The sequence below is a fragment of the Silene latifolia genome, chromosome 10 (assembly GCF_048544455.1).
Source record: "Silene latifolia isolate original U9 population chromosome 10, ASM4854445v1, whole genome shotgun sequence".
In the NCBI taxonomy this organism is placed as follows: Eukaryota; Viridiplantae; Streptophyta; class Magnoliopsida; order Caryophyllales; family Caryophyllaceae; genus Silene; species Silene latifolia.
Window position 1 is genome coordinate 156,844,744 of NC_133535.1, and position 24,488 is coordinate 156,869,231.

At 38.0% G+C, this 24,488-nt stretch overlaps 2 protein-coding genes and 1 non-coding gene across 4 annotated transcripts; 1 reads left to right on the forward strand and 2 right to left on the reverse strand.

Moving 5' to 3' along the window:
- Positions 1–515: 515 nt before the first annotated feature.
- LOC141606513 (plastid division protein PDV1-like) lies at positions 516–5,508 on the reverse strand. Of its 2 annotated transcripts, none has more exons than XM_074425666.1 (2): positions 4,881–5,508; positions 516–1,159 (listed from the first exon to the last, which is right to left on the reverse strand). In XM_074425666.1, exons 1-2 carry the CDS (start codon positions 5,151–5,153, stop codon positions 695–697), a joined length of 738 nt encoding a protein of 245 aa, XP_074281767.1. In that variant the 5' UTR covers positions 5,154–5,508; the 3' UTR covers positions 516–694. The 2 variants fall into 2 exon arrangements, with proteins under 2 accessions (XP_074281767.1, XP_074281766.1); XM_074425665.1 differs by having other exon boundaries at positions 516–1,168; positions 4,881–5,506.
- Positions 5,509–8,396: 2,888 nt separating this feature from the next.
- LOC141608719 (uncharacterized) lies at positions 8,397–9,818 on the forward strand. Its single transcript, XM_074428064.1, has 3 exons — positions 8,397–8,894; positions 9,481–9,544; positions 9,781–9,818. The coding sequence occupies exons 1-3, from the start codon at positions 8,397–8,399 to the stop codon at positions 9,816–9,818; spliced, it is 600 nt and encodes a 199-aa protein (XP_074284165.1).
- Positions 9,819–22,755: 12,937 nt separating this feature from the next.
- On the reverse strand, positions 22,756–22,862 carry LOC141610312 (small nucleolar RNA R71). Its single transcript, XR_012528213.1, has one exon. It is a non-coding gene; the product is annotated as a small nucleolar RNA R71 (small nucleolar RNA).
- Between the last annotated feature and the right edge of the window lie 1,626 nt (positions 22,863–24,488).

Here is a 24,488-nt window from a genome sequence, read left to right on the forward strand (position 1 = left end):
GCCTCTCAGAAAATGGTGTTTTGTGGCCCAGTTTGTGTCCATTTTCAATTCATGTGAAAATTTGTTGAGTATTCTCACTTTTCCGGCTCGACTTTTTATCGATAATACAAATTTTTATAAGAGACGGTCTCATGATAATCATGTCGTTAAGCTAGTAATTGTAACTTGTAAGTTGATCAGAGGCAATAATAGTAGTCATTAGTGAAGCCAGGATTTACGATTAGGGGGGCGATAAAATTCAGCAGGAGCAAACAAGTAATGCCATAAGGCGAACTCGAAAATTTTTCGAAAATTTGACCTACTTTCGCATTTTTCATTGTTCCAAGTAGGTGTGAGCAAAAAAAACCAAACCGATTTTGTAACCAGAAACCGAACCAAATCCCGGTTTCAAAACCGAAAAAATCCGGGGCCCCCTTAAATCCGCCACTCAGCCTTTATCATCACTCGTAGACGATAGTAGCTTTTATACACAAGGATGAAATAAATTAGTCCTATTTTGTGATTAATCTAATTCCTTTTCGTCGAAAAAAGAAATTCATATATACAATCAGTCGAACAACAAAACGCTACATGGCTACGAAAGGCCAGCGAGTTTTTTTTTTTTGCCAAACCAACAATATCTTCACAGAAACAACAAACTTCTACAAAAATTCATCAACCGGTAACATGACAAGATGTAAATCAAGGCTTAGTTTTAACCTCTAGCCAACCGTACATCCAAATGACTCCCAGAAAACGAGGTACTGTCGACTCGAGTTGAAGTCTTCCCTGTTCTACCTTGCTTCAAACCAATGTTCAGAAGTTGATTATCCTTGTAGGTTACTTGCTGCAACTGCAATAATGCAAGCATGCTAAGGGCAAACACTGCAGCATTTCCTAGAACTGCACCCATCTTGTCCGGTTGAAGCGTTTTCTTGGCTGTATTGAAACCCGACAGAAGAATTCTGACCAGAAGGTTTGAGCGAACCCTGCTTTGTTGGGTAGAATGTTCAGTGGGTGCGGAAGGATGGATAAAGCAACTGGCATCTCCCACAAAGTTAATAGCTTCATCAATCACCTTATATTTCTTGCCGTGGTGTTCAGCCAATCTTAAAGCAAGAACAAGACGGCACTGCTCTAATCGGGCAAGTGCAGCATCCCTTTCTGCACGCTGCTGGACCTGCGCATTCTGACAGAATCAACATAAAAAAGATAAAGCTTAGCATATAAAAACAAAAAACATAATTACCATCAAGCAGAACCCGTGACCTTGTGGTCACACTGGCTCTGATAGTCTGATACCATGTCAAGAAAACATCTCAGCCAAAAGCCTAAAGCTAATGGTTGGAGTCCCAAGATCGGTTTTATACTCTTAACACTCAAAAGATCGTAAATAGCCTCCCTAGTGGTCTTACACAGCATGAATCCAGGATTAAACACTATCGTGCTGAAGAAAAACAGAACTTAACGACCCACTATCCAGATATACAGGAAAAACACATTCAATCTGTAAGATTGCCTTTAATCCTCGCATGGAAATACTTCAGGTAAAAACAGATCACATTGAAATAGGAGACTAGCTGAATTAATTAACTTGAACGGGTTAACATCAAAGATTGTGATAACTCCAGGACGGATTTAAAGCACAAGCCATTAACAATCCTCCATGTAAGTAAAATGGTGAGTTTCGCTTCATCCAATTATAGTGCTTTGTCTAATCTTTTATTCAGAGTACTGTCGAACAAATACCAAAACGCTTTCATGAGTTCTAATAACTCTGCTCCTTTTAGACTGTACTCAAGAAAAACTTGAACAAAAGTTACCGATTTTTTGCCTAGGACTGTTTTTCATTCCTCAAGTGACACGGCTGACACCTATATCTCTTATCCTTTACAAAGAAGGCACAAGTCGTAAACTCATACTAATACATTACTAATACATAACTGAATGTCCACCATAAACACATCACAAATATTCTATTCGTAATACTCGTAAATGATTAGAAAGTAAGCACTAAGCAGTATATTTTGCGGACATTTATAACGGTGCACATGGCCAATCATTCAAAAATTTTGTACCGTTGGAAGTTAAATTATGACTCTTATTATGCGATCTTCACCTCCATAGGCAAACCATGATATCGTTTCTCTATGCCAAATTGTTGGTAACAAACATCATCCAAAAAAAAGAGGGGTACTAAAGAGTTTTGAGTTTTGACCTGTGTGGAATAAAAGACAATAAAGGGGAACGGTTAACAGATAGCAGGAGACCAATAAGATCTTCCTACGGCTTAATTCCTGTCAGGGAAGACGATGCCTCCACTCAAAAACATTTTCATACATCAATGACACAGGAAGAGGACCTGCTGTCGAACAGTCAGAGCCTCAGAGGGTAAATACACATGTCCTTGTTCTGTGATAATTGAGCGACTAATGTAAAACACAAACTAATGGATGGGGTTCACTTTCAAGTTTCAACAACCTCATTTTCCAACTCGTTCAGGAACTCAGAAGACTTTCTCTGCTTGAACACATTTGCTCACTATTTGAGTGAAAGTATCCTCACAAATACAGTCAAGTTCGTTCCACAGAAAGCTTCAGACAGTAACCAGTAAAAATAACCAGTATTGTCCTGAAAATGCAACCAAGTGCCACACAACTTTTGGACTCCCATGGGCAAATTGGCAATTGCACATACAAGACAATTTCTCCAGCAGTACTCTTGTTACATTTCAAATCAACGACACAGTCCAGAATTTCCTCCCATACGGTTCAATACAGTTGAACCAAACAATAACAAAAGGAGACAAAGACATAGCTTGACAGTTATTTCTACTTATCCTCAAACAATCTCTGATATTTCTAATTTTCCTCATTCGTGAGTGACATATTATTGTCGTGTGGATGAAAATTGATCCTTCACCATCTCACGCTTATTCTCCTGATAGATCACTAACACAGTAGAGCTTTGGTATCATGTCTATATCCATGATAACGTTAACTACAAGTTAGCTAAAAACTATATCCATGATAAACATGTTAAAAATATCTTCAAGTGTGCGCATTGATATTCACTCTTTGAGACATTCGTTACACCTATATAGATTGGAACAACAACAATGTCGTAGTATAAAGGAATTGGGGGCAGCTAACAACAATACGACCTTTTCAAATCTACTAGATGGTAAACCAACTAACCAAATACAACCCTTATCCATAATAGATTAATAGCATTAGTCATAGAAAGTAAAGGAAAGCAACAACCTTAGTTTGAAAAGAAGCGAGATGCAATTAGGGGATGGGGTCCCAAGGCAACGAGGCGCAAGGCACGAAACTTGTGGATACAAGGCCCATTAATTTTTCAAACGGACATGTATGTTTGAGAAAGACAAAAAATTGTGCAGCAATAGTCCTTTTTTTTATTTTTAAGGCTACCATGTACTTATAAGTGAAAATTAAGGACAAGGCAGAGAAGACAAGGGTAAAAAAAAAAAAAAAAAAAAGAAAATGGAATTGCTTAGTAATGCACCTTGAATGAAACACTAACGCAGCAGGAGGCGAACTAGCATAAAAACGGCCAAAAGTCCATATCATACCCAATATTTCTACTACGGGTGGAGGGAAATGGAGGGGGAGAGATTTCGACTTTTGGAAGATCCATTTTCCCTCCTCCAAAGCAAATCAAAATCCTTCCATCATAGGAACAATTTAGAGGGAAATTAACACCCATATTCCATCAATCCACCCCCCCTCCCCTCCCCTTCTCTTCCTTCCATTTCCTTTCTCTTTATCCCCCTCCCCTCTCTTTCCCTCCTACTTTGCTACCCAAACAAGCCTTACAACAGCTCATGAAGCAACTCTAACAAGGAAACCATCTCCCCTCACAAAGAAAAATTTACGAAGTTCAAAAGCAGAGTTATAATTGTTAGAGAAAAGAATGGACTCCATATATGATATCATTCATTACAATTACTCATATTATGAGTTATGACCTCTACCAAAGAAGCTACCATGTGTCCATGTCTAGAATACTAGAATCCATACACAGTTACACACATAAAGCCAAACTGAAATGTAAATCTGGCCTAGAGTATCACATACTAACCATATCATCCAATTACATCATCCCTCCGTCCCAATCATGTGATTGCCATTTCTATTCTTTGCATCGGGTATTTTAATCAAAGGTAACAATTGATATGGAGGCAATAATTCTCACATGCATTTTAGTAACAATTTCAAAGCCTATCAAACAAGAAAATTGACAGTCAGTATACTGAGTACTTTGGTAGGCATTCAACCTGCCAAAATATCCAAATCCCGAAATTCTTCCAAACCCGAAAGTCATGTCTAGTTTCTTAAAATTGCATCTAAGGGTCCAGTAGATCATTCACATACACACCTAACCTCTTACAGTAATTGTTACAAATTCTGGTTTAAGACGGGTATAGGTCTCAATAGTGAATCGAATGCACCTGGTATAATGAGGTCAGTTGATACGGACCTGGTTCACAATAATGACTAAATACAACCATATTAAGTGAAACCAAATTCGGAATTCTAGTCCATATAACCCCAATCAGGCAATCATAAAACACGAAACCACGTACTAAATTCCGCTTACATACTTTCAACAAACGTATGAAAATGAAATGAGCGAAAAAAAGGTATTTCGTAACTAATAAAGGGCACATCCCACAACAAGTCAACAACAAACCTCTCAAAATCAGGTCCTAATAATAACTAACCAACAATTAACCACAAACCATAAAATTCACAACTAAACAGAAACAAAAAAAAAATCACCAGATTCTCGATCATTTGTTTACCTTTTTTATTCTCCGTGAAATATATTTTAATCAAAGATAAATAAATGAGTAATTTCAAAACAAGAAAACTAACATGGAAAAATTCAAGCTGATCTTCGAGATTCTCGAGGGCAGAACGAATGGAATTAAGACTCTTAGCTTCAAAAATGGCGGATGAATCCTTCATAAAAACAAACCCATTATTATTATTATCATCAACATTGTTATTACAATTAAAATGGGGATTTTTGAGAGATTTAGTGGAATTAATAAAATGGGTTTTAGAAATTGAGTGAATTGCATCACTAAGTTTGTCATGTAAATCCCATATTTTTTCTAATGTTGCTTCTACTTCTTCGATCTCCATTTCTTATTAAAAGCGGTTAACAAAACCCGCTTCGGATATATTATTGTGTAAGACGGTCTTACCCAACTGAAAAATGATTTTAAGGGTTTGGGAATTGGAGGGAAATTTTGCAATTTTTTATTTTGGGTGGTTGAAGAGTTTAATGGTGGAGAGAAATAGAGAAAAAAAAAAAAAGAGTGGGAGGAAAGGAAAGAGGTAGTTTTGGGAGTTTGGGTGATGGTCAAGTTTGGAATGTTGGACCTTGCTTGTTTAAGACTTTTTGTTATGTGTTTGTTGTATTATATGGGCTTTGGTCATTTTTTGGTAGGGTTATTGTTTGATCATTTGATGGTTGTCATGTTTTGATCAATTCTTGCCATGGAAATTTGTAAGGTTAAGGGTGTATGTTTGTGTAGATTGTATGTTTGTAATGAGATTATTGAGTTTGAGTTTATATTGGCCATGTTTACGAGTTGGAGATAAGTGGGCTCGAACTAGTGATATATCAGTCACATGGTAAACATGTGTTAAGTTTAAGGTGTTCGAAGAGGTTTTAGTTTGGTGTTTGAAATAATGTCGATGAATGATAGGTGATAGGAAGAGCGGAACACAAGTGTGGGTTGGCTCTACCACACACACCCATCGGCTAAATTTTGGTTAGTCCGCCAGCTCGGCCCATCTCACCATTAATACCGGGTCCGTAACTAACAGGAAAAAAATAGCCAGGCCCATTCTGGCCCGCCTCACCACGCGCCGATCCTGGGCCAAACATAATGTAGCCTGGCGCGGCTCGCTTGGTCCCTCTCGCTTATGTGGGCCGGTTCTGTGGTATGGTTGACTAGGCCCGTTGCCAACTTGACCCGGATTACATCAGCCCGGCCCATTGTTCAACTCTAGTAGTAGGTAATGAATTAACGGATTTTCTAACATGTGCCCTTAGGGCACAGGTTAATAAGTTAATTAAAGAAAGTTTGTTGAGAATATTTCACTAATTATGGTAAATGTGAGTTTGTGGCTTTGTGCATCTAATTTTCATGATTTATTATCTACAAACTTTTTGCAATTAAGTAATTAACTTATTAACATGTGCCACATGTTAGAAAAACCCATTCATTAAATCTCTTATCCTTTTTATACCGTACTTATCAATTACAGATTACCTCCTATTATACCAAAGACAAAAAAGTGTGTATAAGAAAATACTTCGTAATCCTAACAAGTAACAAATGTTATACATGTGGATTTATGATTTTTTTTTTTTAACAAAGTGCGGAGATTTGATTAATTAGGTTAGCTCCCTTTCAAATAAAAAAAGAAAAAAAAAGTTGAGCATGTAGGGAATTGCACATGCACTTCAAATTTGTACGTAATCCCCCCTACTACTAAGAGAATAAAATTCTTTTAGTATTTTCCCGCCCAAGTGTTCCCTACTTTAATGGGTCTGCTTTGTGGTCTGAAAACACCACAAATCACATTCTAAGTTGACCACTATTTAAAAATAATCTTTGACTTTTCTAATTAACAATCCTATATGGAAACAAACTGATTTTCCATTGATTGCCAGATCTATTACTAACATTCTAACGTATAACCAAAAAAATTCTGACTTTGATAATTAACAATCCTATATGGAAACAAATTGATTTCCCTTTGATTTGGCAGATCTCATTACTAACAATTCTAACGTTAGAACCAAAAAAAATCTCTGACTTTTCAAATCACAATAAATTACCCCCAATATACAATATCTCATATCAATTTATCAGAGATCAAATACGAAAAATACTGTAGATCAATTATATACCTATTCTTGAACTGTAGATCAAAAATACTGTAGATCAAAATATTGTAGATCAATTATATATACCTATTCTTCAACTCTCAATCCAGAAAATCTGCAGTCAAACATAGCAATTCATTTTATCAAATATAAGAAAATATCATCATTATATTATATTTGAGGCAAGTTTTGTATATTCAATTGCCTTCCATTCACAATATCCGCTACTACTAAGAGAATAAAAATTCTCTTAGTTTTCCCTCTAAAAAGCATCTAGCTAAATAAGGTAATAAATAAAATTTCATTTCATTACATTATTATCTTTTCAATGAATATATGCTTATAAATAAACTCTCATTTTTTAAATAAATTCATAATTATGATTTTTTCATTAAAATAAAATAAAATTGATATTAAACTATAAAGTATAAATTGTTAAATTTTTCAGTAATGTAATAATTATCACTGTAGAGAATAACTTGACACATTCTTAAATAAATCTAAAATCTAGAACTAATAAATTCACAACTTAAATAAATTTTTTTTATTAGTTTTCCATTTCAATTTTTTGTTTCATATCAAAATACAATGGAGTGAACTGATAAATATTAATAAGGTGCAAATTTAAAAAATATAAATCCTCCTATATACTAAGCGAATACAACTTTTCTAAAGTTTTCCCTCTAAAGTGCTCAAACTTATATATGAAAATAAATTAGATTTTCATTTATTAAGCTAATTTTTCATTTAAAATAATCTATACATAACAAGTGTATTCCTATTATTAATTTCGTGATGAAAAAAGTTTTTTTTTTTAAAATAATTTGATTTAGTTAAAATATTTTCATAAAAAACACAATTCATGTAATTATTTAATTCTTTTGATTTATTTTAATATTAGTTATTTTTTATAAAACTTCGTGAGATATAAATCTAAAATCTAGAACTAATGTACTAAAAATTAAAAGGCCTATATTTACCGCGCATTTGCGCGGGATCTACACTAGTTGGCTATAAAACTAATTAGTTCTCTCTTCTTTTTCTAATGTGAACAACACCGTTAGAGTAGTATAAGCTCTTTATTAACAAATACGAGTATGAACGAATCGATCTAATGTGTCTTCCCATCGGAATTACAACTAATATGTTATGAAGTACAATGAATAGAGATTGATTGATTAAAAACTGATGCGGCATTGAAACATAATTGAAATTGAAGTGTACTAATTATTAGTAAATATTATGAGAGATTGTATATATCGTTTAGTTATTAGTTATCATAGCTAGCTATATTCTTTCCATGTATTTAGGTCTTATTGTTATATCTTGTACCTATATATTCATAGCTAATATCAAACCCTAATCAAGGGATTTATGTAACTTACATGGTATCAGTGTCTAGGTTCATTTCTTGTGTCTCTGCTCCCGGCACCACAGATCTCGGCCTATTCCACAGTCTCTACCGTGTCTAGCCTCACGCAACGATGGCCGGTGACGACAAAACTGAAACCTCAAAATCAACCCTACATCCCGTCTACACGGTCACCAACATCCATAATAAGGTCCGTGTCCTTAACGGTCTTAAGGTCTCTTACTCGCTATGGGTCGACCTATTCACACTTCATGCTCGCGGCTACAAAGTTTTGCATCATATTGACGTCACTACACCTCCGGCAAACACGGATCCGTTGTTTAGTGCGTGGTCGGAAGTCAATGCCATTGTTTTGCAATGGATTTATGGCACCATGTCAGACGACCTCCTTCCCCGGGTTCTCAAACGCGACTCCACTGCCCGCGAGGCCTGGACTCGGGTTGAGAATATCTTCCTCAACAACAAGGGTGCGCGTGCTGCTAGCCTTGAGCACGAATTCATTAATCTCAAACTCGGTAAGTTTCCCAATTTTGACACCAACTGTCAACGACTAAAGGACTTGTCCGTGGCATTGTCTGATGTCGGAGCCGCCGTTAGCGACCAACGTTTGGTACTTCAATTAGTCTGTGGCCTGCCCAAGGAATACGGCACGGTTACGGCATATATTAACCAAACGCTTCCTAATTTTGAAACGGCGCGAAGCATGATCGAGCTTGAGAACCATCGTCACGATAGTCGCGACGAACCCGCGGCCCTGGTGACTCCTTCTCCCCCCCCCCCCCCCCCCTGCTGACACCCGCACTTGGGATGATGCTCCCAAGTCTGCCCAACCTCGCAGTCACCGCCACAGTGGTGGCAAACGTGGTAACAGTGGTGGTCACAAAAATGGGGGAAACCGCCAGTCGAAACAAACTTCCCCACAACTGACACCTACTCTGATGTGGGGACCCATGCCGGGGTGGCCATCTCCGTGGACCCCCCCCCCACCTTGCCCTTACCCCACCTACCCAGGGTGGACCCAACCATGGCAGCCGTGGCCCACACAACAGCCCTTTGCCTCACGCTCTGTTTCCCGCAGCAGAAACAATGGAAATCGCCAAACTGCTGTTGGTTACGGACACGCCAACGTTGCCACCTCTGACGATTGCCCTCAATCTACGGACATAGGACAAGCATTTAATGCCCTCACGTTGCAGCCTTACAATAATGGTCCGTTTTACATGGATACAGGAGCATCGTCTCACCTCAGCGCGGACTCAGGTGTGTTTCATTCCCCTCTTAATTACAGTACAATACGCTCGATTTTTGTCGAGAATGGCGCTAGTATTCCAGTACACGGGTCTGGCCACACGAATTTTCCCACACCCACCCGCTCACTTCACCTTCACAATGTCTTATATACGCCCAAAATTATTAAAAACCTTATATCTGTAAGACAATTCACTAAAGATAACAATGTTTCCGTTGAATTTGACCCTCGTGGTTTCTCTGTGAAGGATTTAGCAAATGGGAGTCTGATTCTGAGGAGCAATAGTGATGGCGACCTCTACCCCGTGTCAGCCGAGTCAGCCGCAACCACCTCTGCCGTGTCCAGCCCTACACTCCTTGCTTTCCATCCCGATGTCCGGCACTCCCGTTTAGGACACCCGGGTGCCTCTATTTTTAATTTCCTTAAGTCTCAATCCCGTATTGATTATAATAGCAAATCGAACTCTTCTTTGTGTCATTCATGTCAAATAAGCAAACACAAAAGGCTACCTTTTTCTAATTCTTTATCTAATACTTTTGCCCCGTTTGACATTATTCACAGTGACTTGTGGACATCGCCAATCAAAAGTAAAGCAGGTTATAAATATTATTTGATTTTAATTGATAATTACACACAATTTGTTTGGGTTTATCCGTTAAAATTCAAATCCGAAACCATTTCCAAATTCATAAAATTTCGTAACTATGTCACTACGCAATTTAATCGCCCCATTAAAGCTTTTCAGTGTGACTTAGGCCGTGAATTCGATAACAATGAATTTAAAAATTTTGCTGACCAAAACGGTCTCGTGTTTCGATTCTCGTGCCCTCAAACTTCGCCCCAAAATGGCAAGGCTGAAAGCATGCTACGTCGTATAAATGAAATTGTTCTTGCCCTGTTACACCACGCCTCTATTCCTCTTGAATATTGGGTCGATGCTCTTCATACGGCAGTCCACCTCCACAACATTTTGCCCACTAAAACTCTCAAATTCCGTACACCAACTTCCGCTCTCTTCCATAAAAATCCCTCTTACTCTCACCTCCGTGTTTTTGGATGTGTCTGCTACCCCAATCTCACCGCCAAAACGCCCCATAAATTGGCCCCCCCGATCCACCAAATGTGTCTTTCTAGGCTATCCCCCGGAATTTCGTGGTTACAAATGTCTTGAGCTATCTAGCGGTAAACATATCATTTCCCGTCACGTCACCTTCGATGAGTCCGTTCTCCCATTCGCTCAAGCTTCATCTGCCACTACCTCGACCAGTGACCACGCCAACAGCCACCTCAACCCCGCCCTCATCGATGCCTTCCTTCAACCTCTCCCTAACCACCCTCCTAACGAACCTCACTCACCCCTCACCCCCTCCACTTCTGCCACTACTCCAACTACGACCACCTCACCCCATACCCCAATTCACCACACCCCTGTTCTATCCCCGCAATCCCCTGCCCAACCCCCTGTTTCATCCCCGCAAACCCCTGCCCAACCCCCTGACTCGACACCACATACCCCACCCTCCACCAACACTCCTCATACCGTACCCACACCCACTCCCTCACGGACCCCTGCCCATAACCATCACTCACTTGACCCACCCCCCTGCTCCATTCGTGACCACCGAATGACAACACGAGCCATGAACGGGATTTTCAAACCCCGCGTTCTCACCGCCACACACACCCAGACGATCTCCCCCTACCAAAGAATCCCCATGCTGCACTACAGGACCCACACTGGAATACCGCTATGAATGACGAGTATCGTGCTTTAATTAATAATTACACTTGGGAACTCGTACCTCGTCCCACTAATGCTCCTGTGATCCGTTGTATGTGGCTTTATCGTCACAAGTTTAAATTTGATGGTTCTCTTCAACGTTACAAGGCTCGCCTTGTAGTAAATGGTAAGTGCCAACAAGTGGGGATTGACTGTAATGAGACCTTTAGCCCGGTGGTCAAACCGACAACGATCCGCACGTTCTCAGTCTTGCTATTTCTCGGTCTTGGCCTATACACTAATTAGATGTAAAGAATGTCTTTCTACATGGGGATCTTGTCGAAACTGTGTATATGCATCAACCCCCCGGATTTGTTGACCCCAATATGCCACATCACGTATGTCGACTCCGTAAGTCTCTCTATGGACTTAAACAAGCCCCTCGGGCTTGGTATCAATGGTTTACGAACTTCATATTGTCCAAGGGCTTTAGTAGCAGTGTATGTGACCCATCCTTGTTTATTTATCATCATGGTACTGACATGGCCTATATGCTCTTATACGTTGACGATATTGTTCTCACGGCCTCATTCTCATCCTTACTTCGACGAATTATTGATGACTTATCCAAGGAATTTGCAATGTCAGACCTCGACAAGCTGCACCATTTCCTCGGGATACAGGTAACGCGTACTTCATCTGGGCTGTTTTTATCGCAAAATCAATATGCCCGTGAAATCCTTAGTCGTGCTTCAATGGCTTCGTGTAATCCCGTTTCCACACCTGTTGAAGCTGGGTCCAAACTCAGCTCCACTGCCGGGCCTGTTCTCGCTGACTCCACCCTCTACCGTCAGCTTGCAGGCGCTCTACAGTATCTCACGATCACTAGACCCGATATTACTTATGCGGTCCAACAGGTTTGTCTTTTCATGCACGCCCCCCGTGAGCCACACTTTCAATTTTTGAAACGTATTTTACGATACATAAAAGGCACACTCGAATATGGTCTCACAATTACCAAATCTGCCGCCCATACTTTAACCGCCTACTCCGATGCTGATTGGGGCGGTTGTCCCGACTCACGACGGTCTACCTCCGGCTACTGTGTATTTCTTGGTGATAACTTGGTATCTTGGTCCTCAAAACAACAAGCTACTGTTTCTAAGTCTAACGCGGAGGCCGAATATAGGGGTGTTGCTAATGCGGTTGCCGAAACGAGCTGGTTACGCAATTTACTTCTGGAACTTCGTGTTCCTATATCCACGGCCAGTCTCATTTATTGTGATAATATATCCGCCGTTTACTTGTCCGGCAACCCGGTTCAACATCAGCGAACTAAACATATAGAGATTGATATTCATTTCGTTCGCGATCAAGTCCGACTTGGGAAAGTTAAAGTTCTTCATGTTCCAGCCGAATATCAATATGCCGATATATTTACAAAAGGACTTCTCAAGCACCTATTCACGCGTTTCCGCTCCAGCCTAAGCGTCCGCTCCTCTCCCGCTTCGACTGCGGGGGTGTATTAGTAAATATTATGAGAGATTGTATATATCGTTTAGTTATTAGTTACCATAGCTAGCTATATTCTTTCCATGTATTTAGGTCTTATTGTTATATCTTGTACCTATATATTCATAGCTAATATCAAACCCTAATCAAGGGATTTACGTAACTTACGCTAATAATGTACTATGAAAGATCACCTTCCATTCAATTGTTATGTCACAAATTGTCATTAAAGACATGACATATCCGTCACTCTTGAGTGACGGATACCATTTTACCTCATAAAGTACCCACTTTTTCTCTCTCTACAACACTATTCATGTGGTCCCCTTTCTCCACTAACCCATTTTGTTACCGTTTTATCTCACAAAATATCCGCCACAAATGGTAACCCGTCACAAGGGAGACCAATTGTTATTATGTAGTGTATGAAGTACTCCCTCCGGCTTGCTATTTTCTTCCCATTTCATTATAATACTCCTCACATATATTAGAGAAACGGGAAGAAAATTAAAAACCAGAGGGAGTATTATTCATCAAAGCTTTACAACCAATGAACAAACAAAGAGTAGGGTAACTCGGCCCACATTCATAGCAAAATGCCACTAAATCTCCATACATAACTAAAGGAAAGACGTTCTTAGTTTCTAATTTTTAGATATTGAGTAAGGATCTTCTCCATTTCCTTAAAAGAAATAAAGTGTTATTATGTTTTAATAGTTGGGATTAATTCTGGATAGATCTGGTGGTTGTAAATACATTTGAATAGGAAAAAGTAAATGAATGAAAAGAGATATATATAATAATATGGGTGTATTAGAGAGGAAATGAAGATAAATAAAGGGAGAGAATCCAAATTGTTTCCGACCATACATAATTACATACAGTATATTAATATTATTATTATTATGTTTGTCAATGACTAAATCAAAGTACACTGTAATGAATGGGAATGCACCAATAGAATATCAAGCGCTAATATCCACCGTTATTATTATTAGGCCCCTATGTACCAAAAAAAAAAATTATTATTAGGCCCTAAAGACTAAAGTTTATGCTTGATTAGATGTGTTCACAATTATAATTTTGACCATTATGTGAAACACTGATTAAATAACCCACTAAATAACGGACAATGTTATTGTTAGGATGATAATGGCATACACATACCTTAAACAACTAGCGCCTAGCGGTGTAACACCCCAATCTAGTCCTCGAACCGTAAGCGGTCATTCACGATAGCTATTTAGGTTATGTATTTACACGGAATTTTTTTTAGCACATTTTGATTTCAGTCATGCACATTCTTGAAGGAGTCTTAATATGGACTTTCAAAAAAGAAAATGCATTTTGTTGATATCATTACCTCTTTAGAATCTTTTATTAAACATTTAATCATATAAGCTTATCAATAAAACTTTCCAATTTATAGGAGGTATTACATTTGGCGCCATTGTCATTGGTGTTATGGTGGATCCTAAATAACCAGGTGAATGTTAACAAGACACCAAACGTAATACGGAGTATTCTTTCCCACTAAACATGATGTAATAAAAAAAAAGTTGTTAGGAAACTATCGAGCCAAAAACTTAAGCTGATAATTGGAGTCTTATAATTGGTTTATATTGTAACACGTTCCTTCACATGAATGTTCATTAGACTTGAAGTATGGATGCAATGCAGGCCTCCCAATACTAAGACCATCTCAACCAAAACCTTATATTAAGGTGGTTTTATATCAAAACACGTCCCTTCACAAATCGTTTCATACGACGGTCTCATACACAAGACCAATCCGAGAACAAGAGGGAGCTTCGTAGACCTGTTTATTTTTTTTGAAGGAAAAGATCAATTCATTAATAAATCGTCATACGGCACTTACAAGAGATAAGTATAATCGAAAACAACAAATCTAATAGAAGCCAAAGGACAAATTCTTCTCTTAAAACTTGGGATCTCAAAACATGATATGACAATTCGGCTCGTCCTTGTATCGCTCTCTTCATGTAACTTTTAAGGGGATCCTTCACTTGATTCGTAGACCTGTTTATTTAATTAAACTTTAATTTGATTTTCATAATTTGACATTTTATAACAATAATAGACATGTTTAGTGTTTGTTATTGACTAATATTTGTGTTTGGTCATTTCTCATTATAGGTCTACCATATCATATTATCATAAAACGGTTTTATAAAAGACATACGAATTTCCAAACATTATTCTAGTCAGATAATCCGACCATCTACTATTTTAGTCCAACATTCATATTGACATTTGAGTCAAAATTTTCCCCAAGGGCCAATTTAGCCGAAGTACACTGCATACACACGAATATATTCGGTTCAATCAAGGGGGGAAGAAAATCATATGAAAGTAGTGGTGCACTATCCATAATATTATTCGATATGTACCATTTGCGGCCTGTCTAGGGTGAACATTGGTGCACTATATATAGACCTTGTATCCCATACATCTTAGCATTGCAATCACCAATGTCTCTCCATATATATAATTAGTACACACATATTTTGTAGTACAAATTATAATTTACGGCTTAAAAGAGAGAGGGCTTACATGAAAATGAGAGTCACAAGTTGAGTAGCCAAGGATGACTTGCCTGCGTTGCTACTTATAGAGTCTCGATGAGATCTATAAAGAGTGTACGATAGGCAGTCTCCTTGGCTATCTTCACTGGCTCTCATATTTTCATGCTAGCCCCCAATCTCTTCTCGAGGGCTAGAAATGCTTGCAAATTATAAATATGGTTTTGAGGGGGTCGGAGTATGATGAAGAGAATATAAAGAGAGAGGGCTTACATGGAAATGAAAGTCATATGTTGAGTAGCCAAGGATGACTTGCCTGCGTCTCTATTTATAGTGTCTCGATGAGATCTGTAAAGTGTGTACGATAGGCAGTCTCCTTGGCTATCTTCACTGGCTCTCATATCTTCATGATAGCCCTCGATCTCTTCTCGAGCGATAGGCATGTTTGCAAATTATAATTATGGATTCGAGGTGAGTGTGTTGAAGAATATAAAGAGAGAGGGCTTACATGAAAATGAGAGTCATATGTTGAGTAGCCAAGGATGACTTGCCTGCGTTGCTACTTATAGAGTCTCGACGAGATCTGTAAAGAGTGTACGATAGGCAGTCTCCTTGGCTATCTTCACTGACTCTCATATCTTCATGCTAGCCCTTGGTCTCTTCTCGAATGATAGACAAACTTGCACTTTTTGATTGAATATCTCAAAATTACTAACAATGTAGTTTAATTGCAACACTTAGGCATGCATATCATATCGTTTCCATTTATTCCTATTACTTGCTTCACGTTCTCTCATAAGGAGTATGTAGTTGCTCTGTAAGAGCGTTTTTCACCAGTTTATGTGGCCAATATAGTAACAGCGCGTCTTGCTTCAAACAGTTTTTCCCCAACATGTTATCATTTACAATAAAATGTTGTTATTTTCTGAAAACATATTACCATTATTTTTCACATCATTTTCATAACATTTTATGGATTAAATGGTTACATTCTCTTAAAAAATGGCAACATTTTATCGGTCTTATTTCAAACAGGAAAACAACCCGTCTGAAATAAAAATTTACGAATATAATAAGGGGCCTGATGATGTCACGAACTAAATTTTGATAATGCCACGATTTACTCCTATCCTATGTAAATGCAAGTTGCAGGCAAATAATACACTTATAAATTCGTGGCATTAAAGCTTTACTCTCTAGCAATATCATTGCCCTATAATAAGATCCATTACGAGTACGTATTTTTCATATAGGTTGCACATATAACACATTGATGATTAATGACGGAGCAGTCGAGAAGATATATAGATTAGAGATGACTAGATGAGGGACAAGGGGCGTCTTGTAACAAACGGAGACCGGGGGCACCGCAAAAAAATGAGGCCCCAAATATAAATGTACAATTTTATTATACTTCATTTTTTATATTCAATTTCATAAGTAAAGCTTATAAATTCGGGGTCCAAAATCGGAGGCCCGGTTCCTCCTTCCATGGTTGCACGGGGTCTTAGACACCCCTGTGAGGGACTCGAGCTAGCTATTTAACTTGACAAGCTAAATACGGAAAACTAATAAGTCTTTTTTTTTTCGAAACCTAATGGGTTCATGCTCGATCTTAACTCTTAAGGGTCTGGTAATCTGGTATCACATAAAGCTAAATACACAGAGTTTTGGAATAAAGTTACTCGTATCATATCTTCCTATCATATACGAAGTATGACAATGGGACTACTCAATTATGGAAAGACCTAAAATATACCCCGCACATTACATATTCCGTATAATTTAATGAACACTAAAACTTTGGAGAGACGGTTTTTCGATAAGTTATTGAGAGATCAGTCTTTCGTACCCTTTTATTTGTATTTTGTGACCCTTTTGTTGTTGATCGTGACATAGTAAATTCGTACCTATTTACATAATAAATGTACTCATTTTATCTTTAATAATAATTTGTACCCTATTTTATTACCTTTAGTACCACTTTTACTTAAAATTGTAAAATAATCTCTCAATAAGCTTATTGAGACTTTTGAGAGACCGTCTCTCAGGAGACCTACTCTTTAATGAATTACAAAAAAATAACATCTACATTGTAATCAATAATCAATATTTTTTTTTTGAGAGAAAAGAACAATTCATTAATAGAACGTCATACGGCACTTACAAAGAATAATTATAATCGAAAACAAATCTAATGGAAACCAAAGAAAAATAATTTTCTTATAAACTAGGGATCTCAAAACAGCATCTGACAATTCGGGTTGTCCTATTATCGCTATCTTCATGTAGCTTTTGAGGGGATCATTCGTTTGATTTATGAGATAAACTTTACCTCTGACTGGTTCCAAAGATCGTTGACAAATTACTTTTACCCTTTGAAAGTACACGCTGCAAACCATCAACGAACTACTCTTGACTATATTACTGATGAAACTAACTCCACGAATAAATGAAAAAACCCCGAAATAAGGGACGGAAAAACGATTCTGACCAAAATGGAGACTTTTATTGAATAGAAGATAGATATGCATACTATTGATTGAAATTTGAAACAATTTTGGGGCTTATCATAGATCGATTGATAATCGATGGGAGCCCCCTGTATAATATGATGGAGGCTAAGGTTTTTTAGAGAGAGTTTTTTTAAGATTATTGTAGTCTTAGTTTTCTATATCAATAATCAATATTTGTTTTACATTAATGATGCGGAAAAAAAAAAAAAACAGAATTAGTAAAGAAGATGATCATGGTGTATGAGTGTATGACGATCCATCCCTTACTACTAAGAAAATAAAAATTCTTAAAAGTTTTCCCTCAAAACTCCATCTATTTATAAAAGGAAAGAAATGAGATTTTCCCATTAAGCTATTACTCAATCCTATTCAGCCTATAGTTCCCATTTCTCTAATATATGTGAGGAGTATTATAATGAAAGGGGAAGTATAGGCTGAATAGGAGGGAGTATTATTATTATTATTATTATTTTATTTTATTTTGGTGTTGACCAGGAGTATCCCCTACCGACAGCTGGTGCAATCTCCTTCAGGGTACTGAAAGCAATTTAATGGGTTGACCCCTTCCAAGTTTGGCTTTTTCATTCGCAAGAGTCAGGAATCGAACCCCTCACACCAGCCAACTTTGGTTCCATTAAGCTATTATCTTTTCTTGAAAGCATGAATTTTCATTAAATTCTAAGTTATAATTATAATGCTTTAATCAAAATAAAATAAAAGTTGTATAAAATTATAAAATACAAATTTGCTAATTTTTCTTGCAAAATGACTTGATGCATACTTACAACGTATAAAACAATAAAATAAACTATTATTATTAGCTTCGTGAAAAAAAAATTCATTAAAATAAAATCATAACAAACACATCCTCATCTTTATCAAATCATAGTTTACCAATTAACAAAAGAGAGAGAGAGAGAGAGAGAGAGAGAGAGAGAGAGAGAATTCTATGGTCAAACTCGAGACAACAAATACCTTACGAAAAATTTCCTCCAAATTCATAATTGTTAAGGTAGGGTTAGGTAGGTAACAATCGGATTTATATTCCTAACTTAAAAATGTAAACGGATCAGCTGAGATTAATATTATAGTTCGTTGAGTTTGCACTAAACGTATGATTTCATGTAGTATGCTATTTGAATTGAAGACTACATAGTTCTTTCTCCGATTGCTATTTTACAATCCAAAGTAAATTTATCTGGGTAAATTAAGAGGTGTGATATCCATTTTAAGTACCCGCTTCACTGTCATCCCTACAACCTCGCTCCACCACTGCTCATAGAACTTAATACGTAAACAAATATCCGAGACAAAGAGAGTACAAGATGAGTATGCTTTAATTCGTCTATTATTTGAACTCGTTCTTATAAAAGTTATATACTCGTATAAGACACTCTAATAGAAATATTGATTTCCATCACTTAAACACGTAAAAGTCGTATTGTTCCAACAATATTGCACAGAATCTCTTAGCCAATTTTTTTAAGATTTATTATTATCATAATTGGTAAATTAATTAATGGTTAAGCTAAGTTCCTAATTTACCCTTTAACACTAATTAGTTAAAATTTGAATTTTGATGGAGGGAAAGCCAAATAGCTAAGTAAATTACAATAATACCCCGGGTGTTACTCAATTTGAGTAACACTGGATGTCGGCATCTCATTTTTCATTATAATTTATACGGTGGATGAGTGAAAAATGATTGACCATTGATGAATAGTATTTTAGTCGCTTTTTACCCCGCATTTATATCTTATTACGACTCGATTTTGCGTGCTTAATTGTCTAATTAGCTCATTTATTTACTAATTTATAATAATTAGTCGTATTAGTTATATTTAATAATTAGTCGGTTTTATATAATATTAGTATTATTAACATTATTTTATTATTATATTAATTTAATGGGTAGGTGAGACGGGAAAGCAAGTTGGAATAATGAGACGGAAGCATGGTCAAAGTGAAGCAAGACGGATGTTGATAGAGTCAAGACGGGTCAAAGCAAACCAAATAAATGAAGGTCAAAGGTCAACCTTGACCTTTAACAATCAAGTAACACGTCCTGCTCCTTCATTGTCTTCACTCACATCATTCATCACCATCATCACCTCCATTATCATTCACCTTCGACATCATACCCTCCTCCATAATCAAACACCCCCTGCATCTCATTCATCAACAACAATCAGCTTCATGTTCATCGTTTTCACTCATCACCATTAACAACATTCATCATCATCATCAATTCACATTCACCATTATCACCTCAACACATTCACCACCATTCAATCACTCCATCATCATCGTTCATCACCATTTTCATCAAACACCATCAGTGGAGACCGCCACAAACTCACGCTGCAATCATCGTCATCATCCAATCAACAACGGCAACTCCACCATCACCAAAGCACAATCAGATTCGAACTCGGAATCGAAACAAGTTATTCAGAAGCTTTGTGCTCCATGCCGGCGCCCCGGCAGCCGACTCCTCAACCGGCAGAACACACCAATTTGTTCTCTTTTTTTTTTGCGAAGGTCTCGCTACCGGTATAGGGACCGGCAGCCGTCTAGCCGGCAAAACGCACCACAATCAACAATCTCGCATCAATTTTGTGCTCTATGCCGGTGCCCCGGCTGCCGACAGGCCGGCATAACGCACACCCATCCCTTTTCTGCTCTTTCTTCAATGGCCTCGCTGCCGGCATCAAGCCCGGCCGCCGGTGGACCGGCAAAGCACCTCTGCTGCGTTTTACTCGTGTTTCCCTTCCCCTTTTTCCTTTTTCTTTTGTTTTTGAATTGATTTGTCTGGGATGTAATTTGTGTCGATGAGTTTGGTAGTTAGGATTAGAGTCATTATTATTATTATTATTATTATTATTATTATTATTATTAGTGTCATAATTATTAGTAGTAATTAGTATAAAAAGACTACCCCTTTACTTACATTAGCCAGGACATTATAAAACACTACCTCACATTACCCATTACTTACCTTAGAAATTAGATTAGAAACTAGTCTCTCTTACTCTCTCAATATTGGTAGAACCCTAAATATTTCCCTTTCAATATTTCTTCAATAAAATTTGTAATCATTACTCAATTAGTTTAATCAATCTCTTGTTTATCCAAGTTATTCATTCCATCAATTCAAGTCCCCATGTTATTGGTATAATTCCTTACTCTTATTTCACTCTTTAATTTCAATTGTTTACATTTGCCTTCTTTTAAGTTTTGTTTAATTGTTAATGTTTGAATACTACTTCTTATTGTTTAATTGAGGTTATTCTCTTTCTTGTTCATCTTTTCTCTATTCACCATTGTTGTTTACAAGATTGAATCTTTGATTTCTCATGTTAAAGATTGAGTCTTTGTGTTTATTGACTTAAAGCTTGTGCCTTTAAGTTTAATCTTCATTGTTTTTTGAATTAAATTGTCTTTCCTTGTAATTTGAGTTGGGTATTTGCATGATTAGTAATAGAATTTACACTTCCATCATGATTATGCATAAAGAAACCATCTTTGTTATTTTTATTGCTCTTGGTACCATGATTAGTGAGTAGTCTTCCACTAGGACTCGGTTTGACCCAATATGAGTAATTTCACTAATTGAATCTCATAAAGGCTAATTATTTGGGGAAATTGGTGAGGGTAGTTTAGAGGATTGATTTGGGTTTATGGATTGATTTTTGGGTAGTGTCGATTTATGACCCTTGTCCACCAACGAGAGTTGGTTAGGTTGTGATTTGGATACCCGAAATTCGACCCTATTGCTAACCTTGGTTGAGACCGAAAGGGAGAACCGGGTAGGGCACCTCTAAATTAGCGTTTGAAATCGACCCTCGAGAGAGGGAGTGGGATGACCCGGAATACGATGGGGGCTTAATGACCTTGACCAAGTTCTTGACCTCCTTGGAATTGTGCATGATTTTGGGGTAGTTGAGTGTTGAGTTAGGGATTCTTACCTTCGAACCCGAGAGGGGGGTTGGTGGGTAGTGCTAGTGTCCTACTTCGAACCCGAGAGGGGGGTCTTAGGCGAATTAGAGCCATCTCCTCCTTGCTTGTCTACCCGAGTGATTAGCCTAGGGAATTAATATGTGGAATTACGAATTGTTGTGGTAAAACCGAGTTCTAGGCCTTTTTAATCATTTGATCTATAACTTTATTCCTTTCTTACTCATTTATCATCTTTAGCTAATTTGCATTTCATTTTATTTAGTTTAGTTGTTTAGTTTTAAACCTCATCCAAATATTTCCGACTTAGCTAAGCATAAGAATATAGACAATTAGTAATCACCCATGCTCCCTGTGGATTCGACCTCGACTACCCTACTACATTAGTTGAGTTATTTGTTTGATCGGGGGAGTGCGACAAACCCCGCTTATCAAAATGGCGCCGCTGCCGGGGAGCATTGGCATGATATTAGTTGTTTTGTTCTAGTTTAGACTAGGTCTTTCTTTGTTACTAATCCCTTTGTTGAGTAGTGGAAGGTGTTTTAGAAGAACCGGGTAATCTTGAGTTCTTTGAGAATCCATTTGGAATTCCCGAAGAACCAACAATGGCCGCGGTTCCTATGAGGGATAATTTGGCTCCGAAGAAGGTGGTGAACCCAAGTATTGTCAAGCCACCTATTCAAGCCAATAACTTTGATGTGAAGGCTACTTTGTTGCAACTAGTCCAAGGAAACCAATTCGGAGGGGGAGCCACCGAAAACCCCAATGAACATCTTAATGAATTCTTGGATAGTTGTGACATGTTCAAAGCAAATGGAGTGTCGGAGGATGCCATCCGCCTTAGACTCTTTCCTTATTCCTTGAGGGGGAGTGCTAAGGAATGGTTGAAGAGTTGTGAGCCCGATTCATTTAGAACTTGGAATGATGTCTCCAAGGCCTTCTTGAACAAGTACTTCCCACCACAAAGAACCGCAAGAATCAAAAGTGAGCTTCAAGGCTTCACTCAACAAGATGATGAGACCCTTTACGAAGCATGGGAAAGGTATAAGGGACTCCAAAGGTTGTGTCCTCATCACGGGATTGGAGATGATGAGTTGATCAACAACTTTTATGAGGGGTTGAGCAATGAAATGAAAATGAACCTAGATTCCGGCTCGGGAAAGGGGGCATTAGATAAAATTGATCACAAGACGGCCAAGGAGCTTATTGAGGAAATGGCTTCCCGAACTTTTCATTGGAATAATGATAGGCACAAGAGGAAGGGAAAGTCAACCGTCGAGTCGGCCAACAATGTGGAAGTTAAGGGATTGATAGAGGAACTCAAGCAACAAATTGCTTTGTTGAACTCAAGCAACACCTCTAAAAACTCTTCATCAAGTAGGTCTCAAGTGTATTGTTGTGAGATTTGTGGAGATCAAGAGCATCCACCAAATGAATGTCCTTTGATGATGGGAGAGGCAAATTGTATGGAGCAAGTGAATGGAGTGTGGGAATCAATTCCGGCTAGACAATCATTCAACAACAATCAATACCATCCCGGAATGAGAGCCCACCCAAATTTTTCCCATGACTCACAAAATGCCCAAAACCCCATTTTCCAACAAAATCCACAATTTACACCAAATTTCCAAGCCCAAAAGCAAAATCCCACCTTTCAACCAAGACCACCATTTCAACAAAATTCTCAACCCTTTCCACAATCCACCCAACTCAAATCAAACATGGAGCTCATGATGGAGCAATTGATGAATTCTCAAAACCAACTCGTAAACACTCAAACCCAATTCATCACTCATTCCAACCAAAAACAAGAGGAGACAACATCCTCTATCAACGAACTAAGGACTCAAATGCAAGCCGCCCAAAGAATGACGGATAATCAAATCTCTCAATTGGCTTCTCAAATAAGTCAATTTCAAGCCTCAAATGGAAAGTTTCCGGGTAAAACCGCGGAGAACCCAAAGACCATTAATTCTATACATTTGAGGAGTGGTAGGGAGTTAGAAGACCGAGTGTTCATAAAGAGGAAAAAGAGCCGCAAACCGGAAGTTGTGGTTGAACCACAAAAAGTGGTTGAAGATGATCTTGTGGAAGTTGTTGTAGAGACTCCCATGCTTGTTGATGAGTCCACCAAGGTTGTTGATGAACCCACCAAGGTTGTTGAGGAACCCAAGCAACATGTTGTGAGACCATATGTGCCACCAATCCCTTTCCCTCAAAGGTTGGCAAGAGCAAAGCTTGAGCAAAAGTATGGGAAATTCATGCACATGATGAAAGGTGTGAACATCACCATGCCTTTTATTGATGCCATCAAGGAGATACCCGCATATGGAAAATTCTTGAAAGAGTTGATTTCCAACAAAAATTCATTGGGTCCAAGTACCATGGTCAATTTATCACAAGAATGTAGTGCTATCCTATTGCACAAGATGCCACCAAAGCTTGAAGATCCGGGTAGTTTTTCCATACCATGCACAATTGGGACCGTTCATATTGAGAGAGCCTTGTGTGACTTGGGAGCAAGCATTAGCCTCATGCCTCTCAATATCTTCAAGAAATTGAAGGGTTTTGAACTTTCACCTACAAGAGTATCATTGCAACTTGCGGATAGATCGGTGAGGTATCCAATTGGCCTTGTGGAAGATGTACCACTCAAGGTGGGAAAGCTTGTGATACCTTGCGACTTCTATGTGATGGATATTCCCGA

What these genes read in the sequence shown, in the direction of transcription:
- LOC141606513 (XM_074425665.1), bottom strand. Translation starts at nt 5,153, where the DNA reads ATGGAGATCGAAGAAGTAGAAGCAACATTAGAAAAAATATGGGATTTA. An exon ending in ATCAGCTTGAATTTTTCCAT is followed by an intron (nt 1,169 to 4,880) that starts GTTAGTTTTCTT and finishes TGATTCTGTCAG; the next exon opens with AATGCGCAGGTCCAGCAGCG.
- LOC141608719 (XM_074428064.1), top strand. Translation starts at nt 8,397, where the DNA reads ATGGCCGGTGACGACAAAACTGAAACCTCAAAATCAACCCTACATCCC. An exon ending in CCGTTAGCGACCAACGTTTG is followed by an intron (nt 8,895 to 9,480) that starts GTACTTCAATTA and finishes CTCACGTTGCAG; the next exon opens with CCTTACAATAATGGTCCGTT. An exon ending in TCACCTCAGCGCGGACTCAG is followed by an intron (nt 9,545 to 9,780) that starts GTGTGTTTCATT and finishes TTCTCTGTGAAG; the next exon opens with GATTTAGCAAATGGGAGTCT.